The 12,484-nt window shown below is 33.0% G+C and overlaps 1 protein-coding gene across 1 annotated transcript; it reads right to left on the minus strand.

The window, feature by feature from the left end:
• Positions 1–6,549: 6,549 nt before the first annotated feature.
• On the minus strand, positions 6,550–8,230 carry LOC127120560 (E3 ubiquitin-protein ligase BOI). The gene is made up of 3 exons (XM_051051030.1): positions 7,782–8,230; positions 7,379–7,689; positions 6,550–7,280 (listed from the first exon to the last, which is right to left on the minus strand). Exons 1-3 carry the CDS (start codon positions 7,921–7,923, stop codon positions 6,753–6,755), a joined length of 981 nt encoding a protein of 326 aa, XP_050906987.1. The 5' UTR covers positions 7,924–8,230; the 3' UTR covers positions 6,550–6,752.
• Positions 8,231–12,484: the final 4,254 nt, after the last annotated feature.

Here is a 12,484-nt window from a genome sequence, read left to right on the forward strand (position 1 = left end):
CGAAACTTTTAACTTTTTTGCTTTAGGTGGTAAGTTGACATGGACTTGATATGTTAAGAAAAACAATTAAAAAGTTATTAATAAATTTGTAAGGTTTTGATTAAAATTTATATTACAACAAGATGGCTCTCTATATAAATTATATTATCGATGTTATATAAATTATATTATCGCTGTTTTAAAACATTTTGTTATATTTTAATGTCACGAACAAAAAGCAGTAATATAGGGTTAATGTTTCTTCTTGCAATGTAGTATTAATATCTATATTTGTTTTTATTTAGTTAATTAAATAATTTTTATAATTTAGTGGTTATTAAAACAATTACTCATGGTAAGATTAAAAGAAACATATTAATATGGACTAATTATTTAGTTGATTTCTGCTTTTCTTATTCGTATGCGTAGTTAATAAACAATTATTTAATATTATTATTATTATTAATTATGATAAATTTGATCGTATTTGTTATTGTTGCATATGCTATTTTGAATTTGACGTCCTTAATAGTTATATGTATAAAAATATCATTGATATTATATTCTACATAAGAATATTTTTTAATGTTTTTATATTGTGGATCCATATATTTTCTTGATATTATTTTATTACAACTATTTTTTAATATAATTTTTTGTTTAATTTTTAATAAATAATAAATATTTCTAATTTTTTAGATTTAATTTATAATAATTTAAAATAAAAAACATATATATGATTTATAAAGTTTTATTTATCAAAGAACAATTGTATTTCAAAATATTTCATGTGGATCTAGGAACTTGTATGCAAGATGAAGCTATGTCTCACTTCAGCAAATGGTATGGATGAAGAAAGAGGAAATATTAGAATCCTTTCAATTCCTAACAGAAATGCAATATAACATTTAAAGAATTAATGAAACTTCATGTATGCTAATAAAATTAAAATTTAATCCATTTGACATTAATACATATGTCAAGTTGAAAAGAAAAAAAAAAGGAAATCTGGACTGAAATAGTGCGCATGCAGACTTTAAAGAGACAATCTTGGTATTACGAAGGGGAATAAAAAAAAATTATAGTGAACTAAAGTGAATCTCGTTTATATTGAAGGAAATGTTGTATATTTAATATGAACCAGAAGTTTAAAAAATATTCATTTGTAAAGTTTATAAAACCAATTACCAGCTATTAATAATCAAAGAGGAATCGGTTATAAAACCAATTACCAGCTATTAATAATCAAAGTGGAATCTCCTTTTGGAAAATCTAATGTTGCAAATGAGTTGAAATTGCACAAGAATTGTGGTCAAAAAGTCGGGTCCAAGAATAAAAGTCCTCTACCAACAAAATTAGCTAAAACTAAAGTGACCCAAGTGAGGATATAAAAATTCTAAGAGTATTTTGATATAATTTATTTTTTAGTTTCAAAAGAACTAACCAAATACCTAAAATTTATGAAAATAAAGAGATCTCGATAAATTATGTCAGGAATGAAATATGGTGGAATCTGAATTAATATAACCAAAAATAAAGTCAACGTTGACAAAACTTTTGTACATAATATAATGCAAAAGATGATAAATCATAACGAAAATCATCAACCAAGTCTATTAAAGACTATAGACAAAGTGAGAATTTGTCAAAATGATATAATTGAAGTTGAATTAAACTCACTTTACAAACAATACACTTTTGTAATTGTAGCCCAAAAACGTTAAGGTGTGAAATCAAACGGACATAAATAAATTATTGTGAAAAGGCAAAATAAGAATGTTGAAATTGTGAGATATATAGCTTGATTTGTTGCTCAAGATTTTTCAAAGACGCCTTGGATTGAATTTAATGAGACATATTCACCTGTAGGGGATACAAGTAAGTTTTTGATATTTAATTAGTCATATAGCACTTGTAAGAGTTTTTTTGCACATGATGCATGTTGTAACAACTTATTTGTATAGCTCACTTGATAGTGAAATTTACATAAAGCTCTATAAAAGATTTTTTTACCTGAGATACATTATTTTATATCTTAAAAATATTACTTTATAAGATTGAAGAAGTCTCTCTATGAATTAAAACACCGTCTTATTGATTATTTGTTAAATGATGGATATAAAAAGAAACTCAGTTGTCCTTGTATTTTTATGAAAAGATCTAAAAAGGAATTTTCTAAATTTCTATCAATGTTGTAACACCCCACTAATATGTGTCTAGAATCATATCAGTAAGACGTTAAAATTTTGATACTGAGTACATACAAAAGTTAAAGATGACATAATAAAATCGTATACATCGCAAACCATAGCTAAAAATATATATAACGTATATGTCTATAAAGAATGCACAGCGGAAAACAAGATTAGGTACGGTCTTCAAACCATCAGCTCCCCCAAGTCTCTGTTCCTGACCTTAACACAAGTTCTTCACTTTAACCAACGTACCCAAAAAATAATAATAGGATTGGGGTGAGATTACTAAATATCAGTGACTCATCCTATCCTATGGGTTCAGTCGGCTCTATAGGGTACATGCTCATATACGGATCCATCACTGATCCGGGGTTTCCTTACTTACCGTTTAAAGAATGCACAAGTATCACATAGTATCGCGTTAGAAGTCCCTCGACTATCCAATCCCAAATCACCAACACATCATCGAATTGGAAGTCCCTTGATTACCTAATTCCAAATATCGCTAACACGCAATAAAGTTAGCACAACCACATATGTATACATGTACCTGTATACGAGAGAATACCGGAGTAGTGTACGCCTTCTACTAGGCCACGCAAGTACACCCTCGATGAGTAACCAAGTTCCTAGTGTCAAGGGACTTGCACAAGCTCATCGCACGATGAGTCTGATGAGTAACGGGGAATTTACGCCTAAGTGGCTACATAAACCCATCTATGATGAGTAACGAAGTGTCATTGCCTATACGGCGACATGACTCCATCAATCATCTATATGCAGGTGATTAACCGCGAGTGCAATAACTCTTACATGAATGCACAAGCCCACTAGGGGATAACGTTGGCGAGTAACAAGGGATTTACGCCTAAGTGGCTACACAACCCTTCCAATGGTGAGTAACGAAATGTAATTGCCTATGTGGTGACACAACCCCACCATATCGAAAATTCAAGTGAGTAACCAAGTGAGGGTATGCCTCGTCGGGCCCCACAAGCCACCCTATCGATAACTCAGGTGTGATAATGATAAGCGAATTACCACCTAGTAACACAGACCCACTCCGTATCCTAACATATTAACCAAGTCATGTCTGAACATTCAACCAGAATGAACTGACAAGAGGGGAAGAAGAGGGAAGACACCATAGTCTCCACTAAGTTATATAGTGTTTTTGGTTAGTTTACAACATAAAAGACGACACGAGTCAACCATGTCAAGTGAGCAAGGATCATGCATCCAATAATTCATATCATCAGGATATTATTCTAACATCAGTGCATGATATTATCACATGAAGCGTCACCACATTGACATGTAATTAGAACAACTCAAGTTAGTTTATAAACATATAACTAACGTGGACTAATCATACTTTACCAACTGATATAAAAACATAATATTCATTTCTCATAAGATAGAGCATTGGAGTAGCTTCCCAACGCAAAAGACGACACTCCACTTCGAGTTACGGAACATAAATTATGAGAAAAATAAAAATGACATTTGGGCAAAACCTGCCTTATGATTCGAATCAATTCAGCTAGTAGTGAAATATCATAAAATGATCAGAATCAAGTGTTAGATTTGATTCAAAACAATTCAGAGAAAACAAGCATAATCAAGTGTTAAATTTGATTTGAACAATTCAGTCAAAAGGGAAAAATCAGAAAATGATCATAATCAAGTGTTAAATTTGATTCGAATCAATTCAACCAGAAGTGAAAAATCATAAAATGATCAAAATCAAATGTTAAATTTGATTCGAATCATTTCAACCAGAATCCAACCAAAAGGCTTCTGATTTGAATCAGAACTTCTCTGATTCGAATAAAACTTGCAAAATTCCATATTTTCATATTTTTCCATGGTTTTCTCAGTCCAAATCAAGGAAAACATTCACCAATCAAGTCCTAATGATATTAACATATTAGAGCAAGACATTGATAAAACATGCATTAACTTTTAAGGTATTTTTTCTCACGACCATTATCATGTTCAGGATGTTCTAAAGGTGTATTCTAATCAAAGATGTTCTACAAGCCATTCTATTTCTTACAGGCAAAGATTATATCATGTAATAATCATACTTCAACATGCATGTACAAATTGTGACACATTTAGAACATAGAATCAATGGATGACATGTTTTATGGAATTTCTCATAACCCTTACCCAAACGTGCAAGTCCTAATATTTCCCCAAGGTCATATCTAAGGACACACATTGAATGGAAATTTTGGCCTTGAAAGGTGAATGAGGTAATGATATTGATGATCAAACCAAGCTTGCTTCATGAGGCTAAATCCTTGTTATCTTCGACCTTTTTGTACATGCATCTATGGAAGAAGTTGAGACCACACTCTATATTCCTTTTTAATGTGCTCACTCTCCACCACTCTATCTAATTCCTTTTCTTTTCTAATTTAGAGGGAAGAGAAATTAAGAATGGAGTGAGCACTTGAGTTGGTCTTCCACTCATGCCATTCTCTTCCTTAAGCTGGTCTCATAATGATTCCTCTACTAATTTCTCTTCCATTTATCATTAGGTTTAAAGATAAGAGATTAATATTTCATACTCATGCTTAGAAAACTTGGAGTGTTACATATGTTATTGACATACGTATTATTGAAACTCCTAAAGAACTTTCAAAAGCTATAAATTATTTAAAGAAATTGTTTGAGATGGAAGACTTGGGAAAGAGAAAGTCCTTACTAAGTGAACATTTAGTCAATAGAAATTTTGTACACCAATAAACTTATGTAGAAAAGTAATAATATATTTCTATATGGACAAATATCAAATGTTGTCTACCCCGATGATGTTAGATCATTAGATTTGGATAAGATTCTTTCAGACATCGAGAGGAGGATGAAGAACTACTTGATCCAGAAGTACCATATTTTAGTGAAATTCAAGCACTAATGTATCTTTCTTAGTATAAACAACATGATATATCAATTTCTATCAATCTATTAGTAAGATATAGTTCTTCACCTAAACAAATACCTTGAAACAAAGCCAGACAAATACTTTGTTACCAGAGTTACAAGTTACTTATCAAATCCTTATAATGGTAGGTCACAAATATGTTACTTGTTTACTTGGACAAATACAACCATTTCATGGAGATATGTAAAACAACCAAGATGAGCAACTTCATCAAATCATGCACGATTGATCTTCATCGTCGAAGAGATGGTCACTCAATTGTGGGAGAGAGAATTAAATACACTTTCCACTCTTTTTCCCTTCACCATGGTATTTTTTCAATGGATTTTTCTTGATAAGGTTTTTAACGAGACAAATTCCTTGTAAAAAATGTTATACTCTTTTTCTTTTACTAGAAGTTTTCTTCTATTAAAATTTTTCTAATAAAATTTTAATGAGACACATTCTCAACGAATATCCAAAAGGGAGTGCTTTGAAATAATGGATGTTCAATGGATATATATATATATATATATATATATATATATATATATATATATATATATATATATATATATATATATATATATATATATATATATATATGAATTGTCTTGTGAATTGATCTATGGTCTTCATCCTATAAATAAGACTAGGATAAGACTTAGTCTATTATGTAAAAAGACTTGAGAATAATATAATACAAATTCTATTTTTTTCTCTTTAAATTTTGGTCTTCATTCTCTTTATCTTAGAAGAAAGAATTCTCACTTTTTTTCACATGATTTAAATCAACCAGTACAGACTACATGATTTAAATCTAAAAAGATTGATACAAATCCAAACAAGCAAGCCAAATCAAAATCAGATCTAGAAAGGCATGATTCAAATCATCAAACTCATATTGCATAAAAACTTAGATACCAATGCATGTTTAAACTAGTAACACTATAATTACTACCACACAAACAACACAGGAAGACCACTACATAGAACACTTGTTCACAACATTTTACCATATACTTTATTCCAAAAAATCATGTCCCATAAAATAAAAAATCATTCACCCAAGAAAAAGAATGCTCTTCCCACTAACCATAATGAAACCAAAAAAATCATATATCAAATCAAAGCATAACTCAATTTTCCCAACCTATAATGGACGGTGACCTGGTCCCCAAATTCCAACATTAAGATTCCTCACGGAAACATAATTTCCATACACAGTAGAAAAAAAATCATTCAATATATAAACTTTATAAACATAAATAAAAGCATCTAAAAAATTCAAAGATATGTATATTCTTTTGCCACTTACCTTGCTCATACGTATTCCAATTTCCACCCTCTGGACCACCCTATCACAGAGAAAAATAAAATTCATCTACAAAAAAATTACCAGAATCTGACATCTACAAAGAGACAAATAAAAGAATAATAGTATTAAATTAAATATATAAATTCAATAGAATAGAATAAAATAAAATTTCCAGAGTGAGAAGAACCCAACAACAAAAAAATGCCACTATCCATGTGGCCATGACATGTACATCACCACCTAGGTAACTTCAAAAAAAAAAATTATCATTTTTTTTTAATTATTTTTGTGATGAACATGCATCATCAATGTGATTATGAAAACCCAACTAAGATAGATAAATCTCAACCGTTGAATTTTTAACGGTGAGACAAACGGGACAAACACGGAAACGGGCGTCGCATTCGGTGCACACACATAAATGACGGCACGGCAACACAACAACCGACGCAACCCGTTTTCCACAGCCTCTACATTTTGGACCCGACACAGCCCTTTCCGGGTCAATATAACCCGATTCCGCATCTTCCGCGTGTCCTTCTACACCCAAAGCGCACGATAGCCCGCAACCTTCTTCACCTCTGTTTTCTGCGCCGGTGCTCATCATAGCCTGATGCAGCTGCGTTTGGAGAGATATCGCTGTTGCTTCCTGCGCTTTCGCTTTCGCTTGCCATATTTGTGATTCGGCTCTAAGCTGCGCCGCGCGTGATTCTAACTCTATGTTCCTGCGCGTGGCTTTTTCGACTTCGATTTCTTTTTCTCTTAATCTACGCGCCACCGTTTCTTCTGCTGTTTTTATTATTGCCCGGTAGTTTCTCTGTCTCTTTTCCTCTAATGTCCGTTGTAACTCTTCTCCCTAATAAAATAAATAAATATATTATTTTTCTGAAATTTATAATTTTAAAATAAAATTATTTAAAATGGAATATTTTAGGAAATTAAGAGTATATATACCTGGGATTGAAGAAATTGGTCTATTTCGTCTTTTTGTTGTTTGATTTGTGAGGCTAAGCCATGAGACAATAGAGATAAGAAATGAGATGTATCATATCCATGTTGATTTTGTTGCTGTTGTTGCTGCAATTGTAGTCTTTGTTGATGTTGTTGTTGATCGCCGAAGGATAAACCTAAACCGGTAGAAACAATTTGTTGTGGTTGATTGTGGAGTTGAGTAATGTCTATGAGATGAGGAGATTGAGATTGTAAAGAGAAGGGATTCATGATATTATGAGATGTTTCTCTTCCTCTTTTTCGAGAATGAGTGCCTGTTGTTATTGCAATGGTTATGTTTCAATATAGACATTTGTTTGTTCTAAACAGAAACATAAACATAGGAAAATGTTATGAAAAAACATACCTGGAGTGTTGAAGAGGATCATATTTGATTGATGATCAGGTTGATGTTGTTGTTGTTGTAATGAAAAATCATATTCACCTTGTTGGTTGTTTTTGGCGTTGAGAAAGAGTGCATTGGAAGGGTATTGAGCTTGAACAGCCATTGAATATGAATAGTTAAGAGAGAGAATGAGAATGGGGGGTGTGTGGGAAATTGTGATGGTGTAGGAATAAGGTGGGAAATAGATGAAGGAATTAAAGGAGGAGGAAGAGTAGTAATGAGAAACGCATAATAAGAATGAATGAGAGAGAAGATGGGTTTGTTTATGTAACGAAAGACGGACTCTTCAATAACGGAGAGGACCAAAATTAAATAAATGAAATGAAACAACAACAACAACACTACTAGTACTATGTTTGTTTCTTATGGTTCATTGTTTTCACCTACTTTGCTTTCTTTTCAAAATACACAAATCAGATTTGTTTGCTTCTATTCTTCTACCTTTTCTTTTCTTCACAAACAACAACTAACGTCCTTTTCTTCATTATTGTTTTCCTTACACCTATTTTTTATTTTTATTTTCAATCATATCCTTTTCTATTATATTTATACTATATTTACTTTTATTGCTTATTTTTACTACTTCTTTTCTAATTGTTATTCAATAATATCCATAAATAAATCATTTTCTTTGTATTTATATTTTAATGATGGAGAAATAGAAAGAGACTTAAATCATTGAATTAAACTTAGTTGGTTAAAATAAAGGTTAGTTTCAAGAATTTTATATGATACAAAAGAATCGGTGTATCCTCCGTAAAAAAAAAAAACTTTAAAAGTAATTTTGTCATGCGAAAATTTTGTTGTTTTAGATTTTATAAAATTGTTTTTGTAAAATTAATTATGTCATATAAAAATTATGTTGTTTTAAACCTTGTAAAATTGTTAGAATTAATATGATTTAAAAAACCTGTAGACAGGCGAATTTTATTATAATCGGGACAATTGTGCACCAACAATTGGTATTTAGAGCTCCGATTCAGATTCACAAGGAAACATCACGGGAAACACGAGTGAAACGGTGAGGCGTTGTGTGATTGATTTGTGTTCAAAGAATTCTTGTTGAATTTCAATTTATAATCATAACAGAATCACATATTTGATTATGCGAGATTGGGAAACATTGTGTTTAGGTGAGATCTGAGTGTATTGGACAAGGTTGAAGATGAACGAAAACAATCTGAGCACCAAGTTTCCAGTGTTCGATGGCAATCGTTGGATGATTCAGATGTGTGTGTTGTTTGGAGCCCAAGATGTTCTTAATCTTATCAACGACAATTACATTCAGGATGCACTTCTAGAAAATGCAACAGATGCGCATAGAAATGCTCAGCGTAACCTGAGGAAGAAGGATCAGAAGGTGTTGTTCTACATCCATCAGTGGGTGGATGTGAAGTGTTTGAGAAAATCATTGATTCGACGACGGCGAATGCTGCTTGGAACACACTGGTGTGGTGTTACGATGGTGATGCATCAGTGAAGAAGGTGAAGCTTCAGTCACTACGTAAGCAATATGAGAATCTCAGCATGAAGAATAATGAAAAGGTACCTGAATACATCTCCAGAGTGATTTTGATCACAAATGAGATGAAGTCGTGGGAGAAAATCTCTCTGAAGAAAGTATCATTGAGAAGGTACTTAGATCTCTTACTCCTCAGTTTAATTACATCGTTGTAGCAATTGAACATTCTAAGGATCTAAGAATCATGAGAATAGAAGAGCTGCAAAACAGTCTAGAGGCGTAAGAGTTGCGTCTGACTGAAAGAACCTCTAAAAGAGAGGTAAAGCAGGCTCTGAAAGCTTCTTTTGTCAAGAAAGACCAGAAGCATTCTTGACCAGAAGCCAAGAAAAGATATGGTAGATCTCAGAAGTCAGAAACCTCAACTTCTGGGAATCAGAAGGGAAAGGAGAAGTATGACAAGAGAAAAGTTCAATGTTATTTTGTAAGAAGTTTGGCCACTTTGCTGTAGATTGTTGGTTAAACAAGGAGAAAAAACCAGAATAAGAAAATATAGCCAGATGTTCTGATGATGAACATGTGTTATTAATGGCTTTTGATCCTGATAGTGCATATCTAGAAGACTGGTGGTATATGGACCTTGGTTATTCAAATCATCTTACTGAAAATAAGAAATGGCTGGTTGATTTTGACTCTGGGGAGAGGACCAGGATCAGATGTGATGATGATAGGTATCTCAATGCTGAATGAATGAGGAATGTTAGAGTGATTCTGAATAATGACAAATCTGCATTATTTCATAACGTCTGGTATGTTCCTTGCATGAAGAGTAATCTGATGAGTGTAGGTCAATTAATTGAAAAGGGAATCTCAATTACCATGAAGGACAATCTTTTGAAGTTGTATGACTGTAATCAGAAGTTGATTATGGAGTTAGAACAAGGAAGGAATAGAACAATCAATGTGAATGTTAAAACTGCAAACTTTGAATGCCTGAGCACAACAAGTTTTGTGAAGGAAAGTGAGATGTGCTACAAAAGATTTGGTCATTTGAACTTTAGAAGCTTAGGGCATCTGAATTCAAAGAAATTGGTATGTGGAATTCCTGCAATTAGGAAACCAGAAAAGTCATGCAACGTGTGCATGAGAGGGAAATAACCAAGACTGTCATTTGCATTCAAAGTAGCTCGAAGAGCAAAGCATGCTTTAGGAGTAGTGCATTCTAATGTGTGTGGACCATTTCTAGAACCTTCACTAGGAGGGAACAAATACTTTGTGTAATTTGTTGATGAGTTCACAAGGATGACATGGGTATCCCTTATAAAGTCCAAACACGAGGTGTTTGCTGAATTTAGGAAATTCATAATCAAGGCTGAGAAACAGAGTGGTCAGACTCTAAAGATTCTCAAAACTGATAGTAGATGTGAGTATAACTCTACAGAGTTCAAGAAGTTCAGTGAGGAGAATGAAATTGAGCATGAAGTGACTACTCTGAATACTCCTTAACACAATGGTCTTGCTGAAAGGAGAAACCGAACTTTGCTTTATATGGTAAGGAGCATGCTGAAGGAGAAGAGGCTTCATAACACTTCGTGGGGAGAAGATATTGCCATTGCAACATATGTGCTCAACATGTGTCTAACAAAGAAGCTGAAGGAAATTGTTTCTTTTGAGAGGTGGACTAGAGATAAGCAAAATGTGAGTAATTTCAGAGTATTTTGTTATGTTTGTTATAAACATGTTTCAAATGCTACTAGAAAGAAGTTGGATGATATAAGCAAGTTGATGTTTCTGGTGGGGTATCAAAGTACAAATGCTTATAAGCTTCATTGTCCATTCACTAATAAGGTTGAAGTCAATAGAGATGTTGTTTTGAAAGAGTCAGAAGTATGGGATTGGAGCAAGTCTCAATCCAACTCCATTGTAGAGTTAACTTCTGAAGATATTGATTCTGATTCTAAAGATGAGTCAGAGCCTGAAAATGATTCTGAGAGTGAGTCAGAATCAGAAGGTGAGATTGATTCTAAGGAAGAATCTGATTTTGATTCAGATTCTGATGGTGATTCAGATTTTGGTGGTAGTCCAGATTCTGGGAATATTCTAGTTTCTGCAGATGGTTATGCTTCTAAAGTCGGTACTTCTGGAGTTCAAGTATTTGATATTGTTTCGGAATCAGAAGGTTATGAACAAGTTCATAGGCCACAAAGAATCATAAACATTCTGAGAAGGTTTGCAGAGTTTGACATGCTGCAAGATACTAAAGTAGATTCTGAAGGGGAAGTTATTAAGTGTGCCATGTTAGTAGATTATAAACCCGTGAGTACAAAAGAAGCTCTCAAGCAGAAAGTCTGGTTGAAGGCCATGAAAGAAGAACTTGATACCATAGAGGCAAACAAGACTTGGAAGTTGACAGAACTGTCAAAGAACGAGAAAGAAATCAACGTGAGATGGGTTTATAAGGTGAAGCTAAATCCAAATGGATCACTTGGCAAACATAAAACAAGATTAGTTGTGAGAGGTTTTCTGTAGAAACCTGGGTTAGATTACTTTGAAGTGTTTGCGCCAGTAGCAAGACATGAAACAATCAGACTGGTGATTGCGATAGCTGCTAATAGGAATTGGTCTCTGATGCATTTAGACGTGAAATCTGCATTTCTGAACGTGAAATCTGGGTTAGATTACTTTGAAGTGTTTTCTCCAGTAGCAAGACATGAAACAATCAGACTGGTGATTGCGATGGCTGCTAACAGGAATCGGTCTCTGATGTATTTAGACGTGAAATCTGCATTTCTGACTGATGCATTAGAAGAAGAGGTTTATGTGTCACAACCTTCTGGATTTTATAAAAAATCAGGAAAGGATGGTGTACATATTATACAAAGCTTTGTATGGACTGAAGCAAGCGCATAGAGCTTGGAATCTGAAAAATTGATTCATTTTTCAAGAAGCAGGGATTTCAGAAATGTGAGATGGAGTATGGTGTCTATGCTTAACATACTTCTGAAGGCAATATGATTATGGTGTGTGTATGTTGATGACATATTGCTAACAAGAAGTTGTGAACATGAGATAACTAAGTTCAAGAAGGAGCTGATGAATGAGTTTGATAGAAAATATGGTTTATTTTCTAGGCGTGGAGATTATGTAATCTGAGAAAGGCATAATTTTACATCAGTTGAAATATGAACTTGAGCTTCTGAAGAGG

This window comes from Lathyrus oleraceus, chromosome 2, assembly GCF_024323335.1.
Source record: "Lathyrus oleraceus cultivar Zhongwan6 chromosome 2, CAAS_Psat_ZW6_1.0, whole genome shotgun sequence".
Classification (NCBI taxonomy): Eukaryota; Viridiplantae; Streptophyta; class Magnoliopsida; order Fabales; family Fabaceae; genus Lathyrus; species Lathyrus oleraceus.

What these genes read in the sequence shown, in the direction of transcription:
- LOC127120560 (XM_051051030.1), bottom strand. Translation starts at nt 7,923, where the DNA reads ATGGCTGTTCAAGCTCAATACCCTTCCAATGCACTCTTTCTCAACGCC. An exon ending in GATCCTCTTCAACACTCCAG is followed by an intron (nt 7,690 to 7,781) that starts GTATGTTTTTTC and finishes CAATAACAACAG; the next exon opens with GCACTCATTCTCGAAAAAGA. An exon ending in ACCAATTTCTTCAATCCCAG is followed by an intron (nt 7,281 to 7,378) that starts GTATATATACTC and finishes TTATTTTATTAG; the next exon opens with GGAGAAGAGTTACAACGGAC.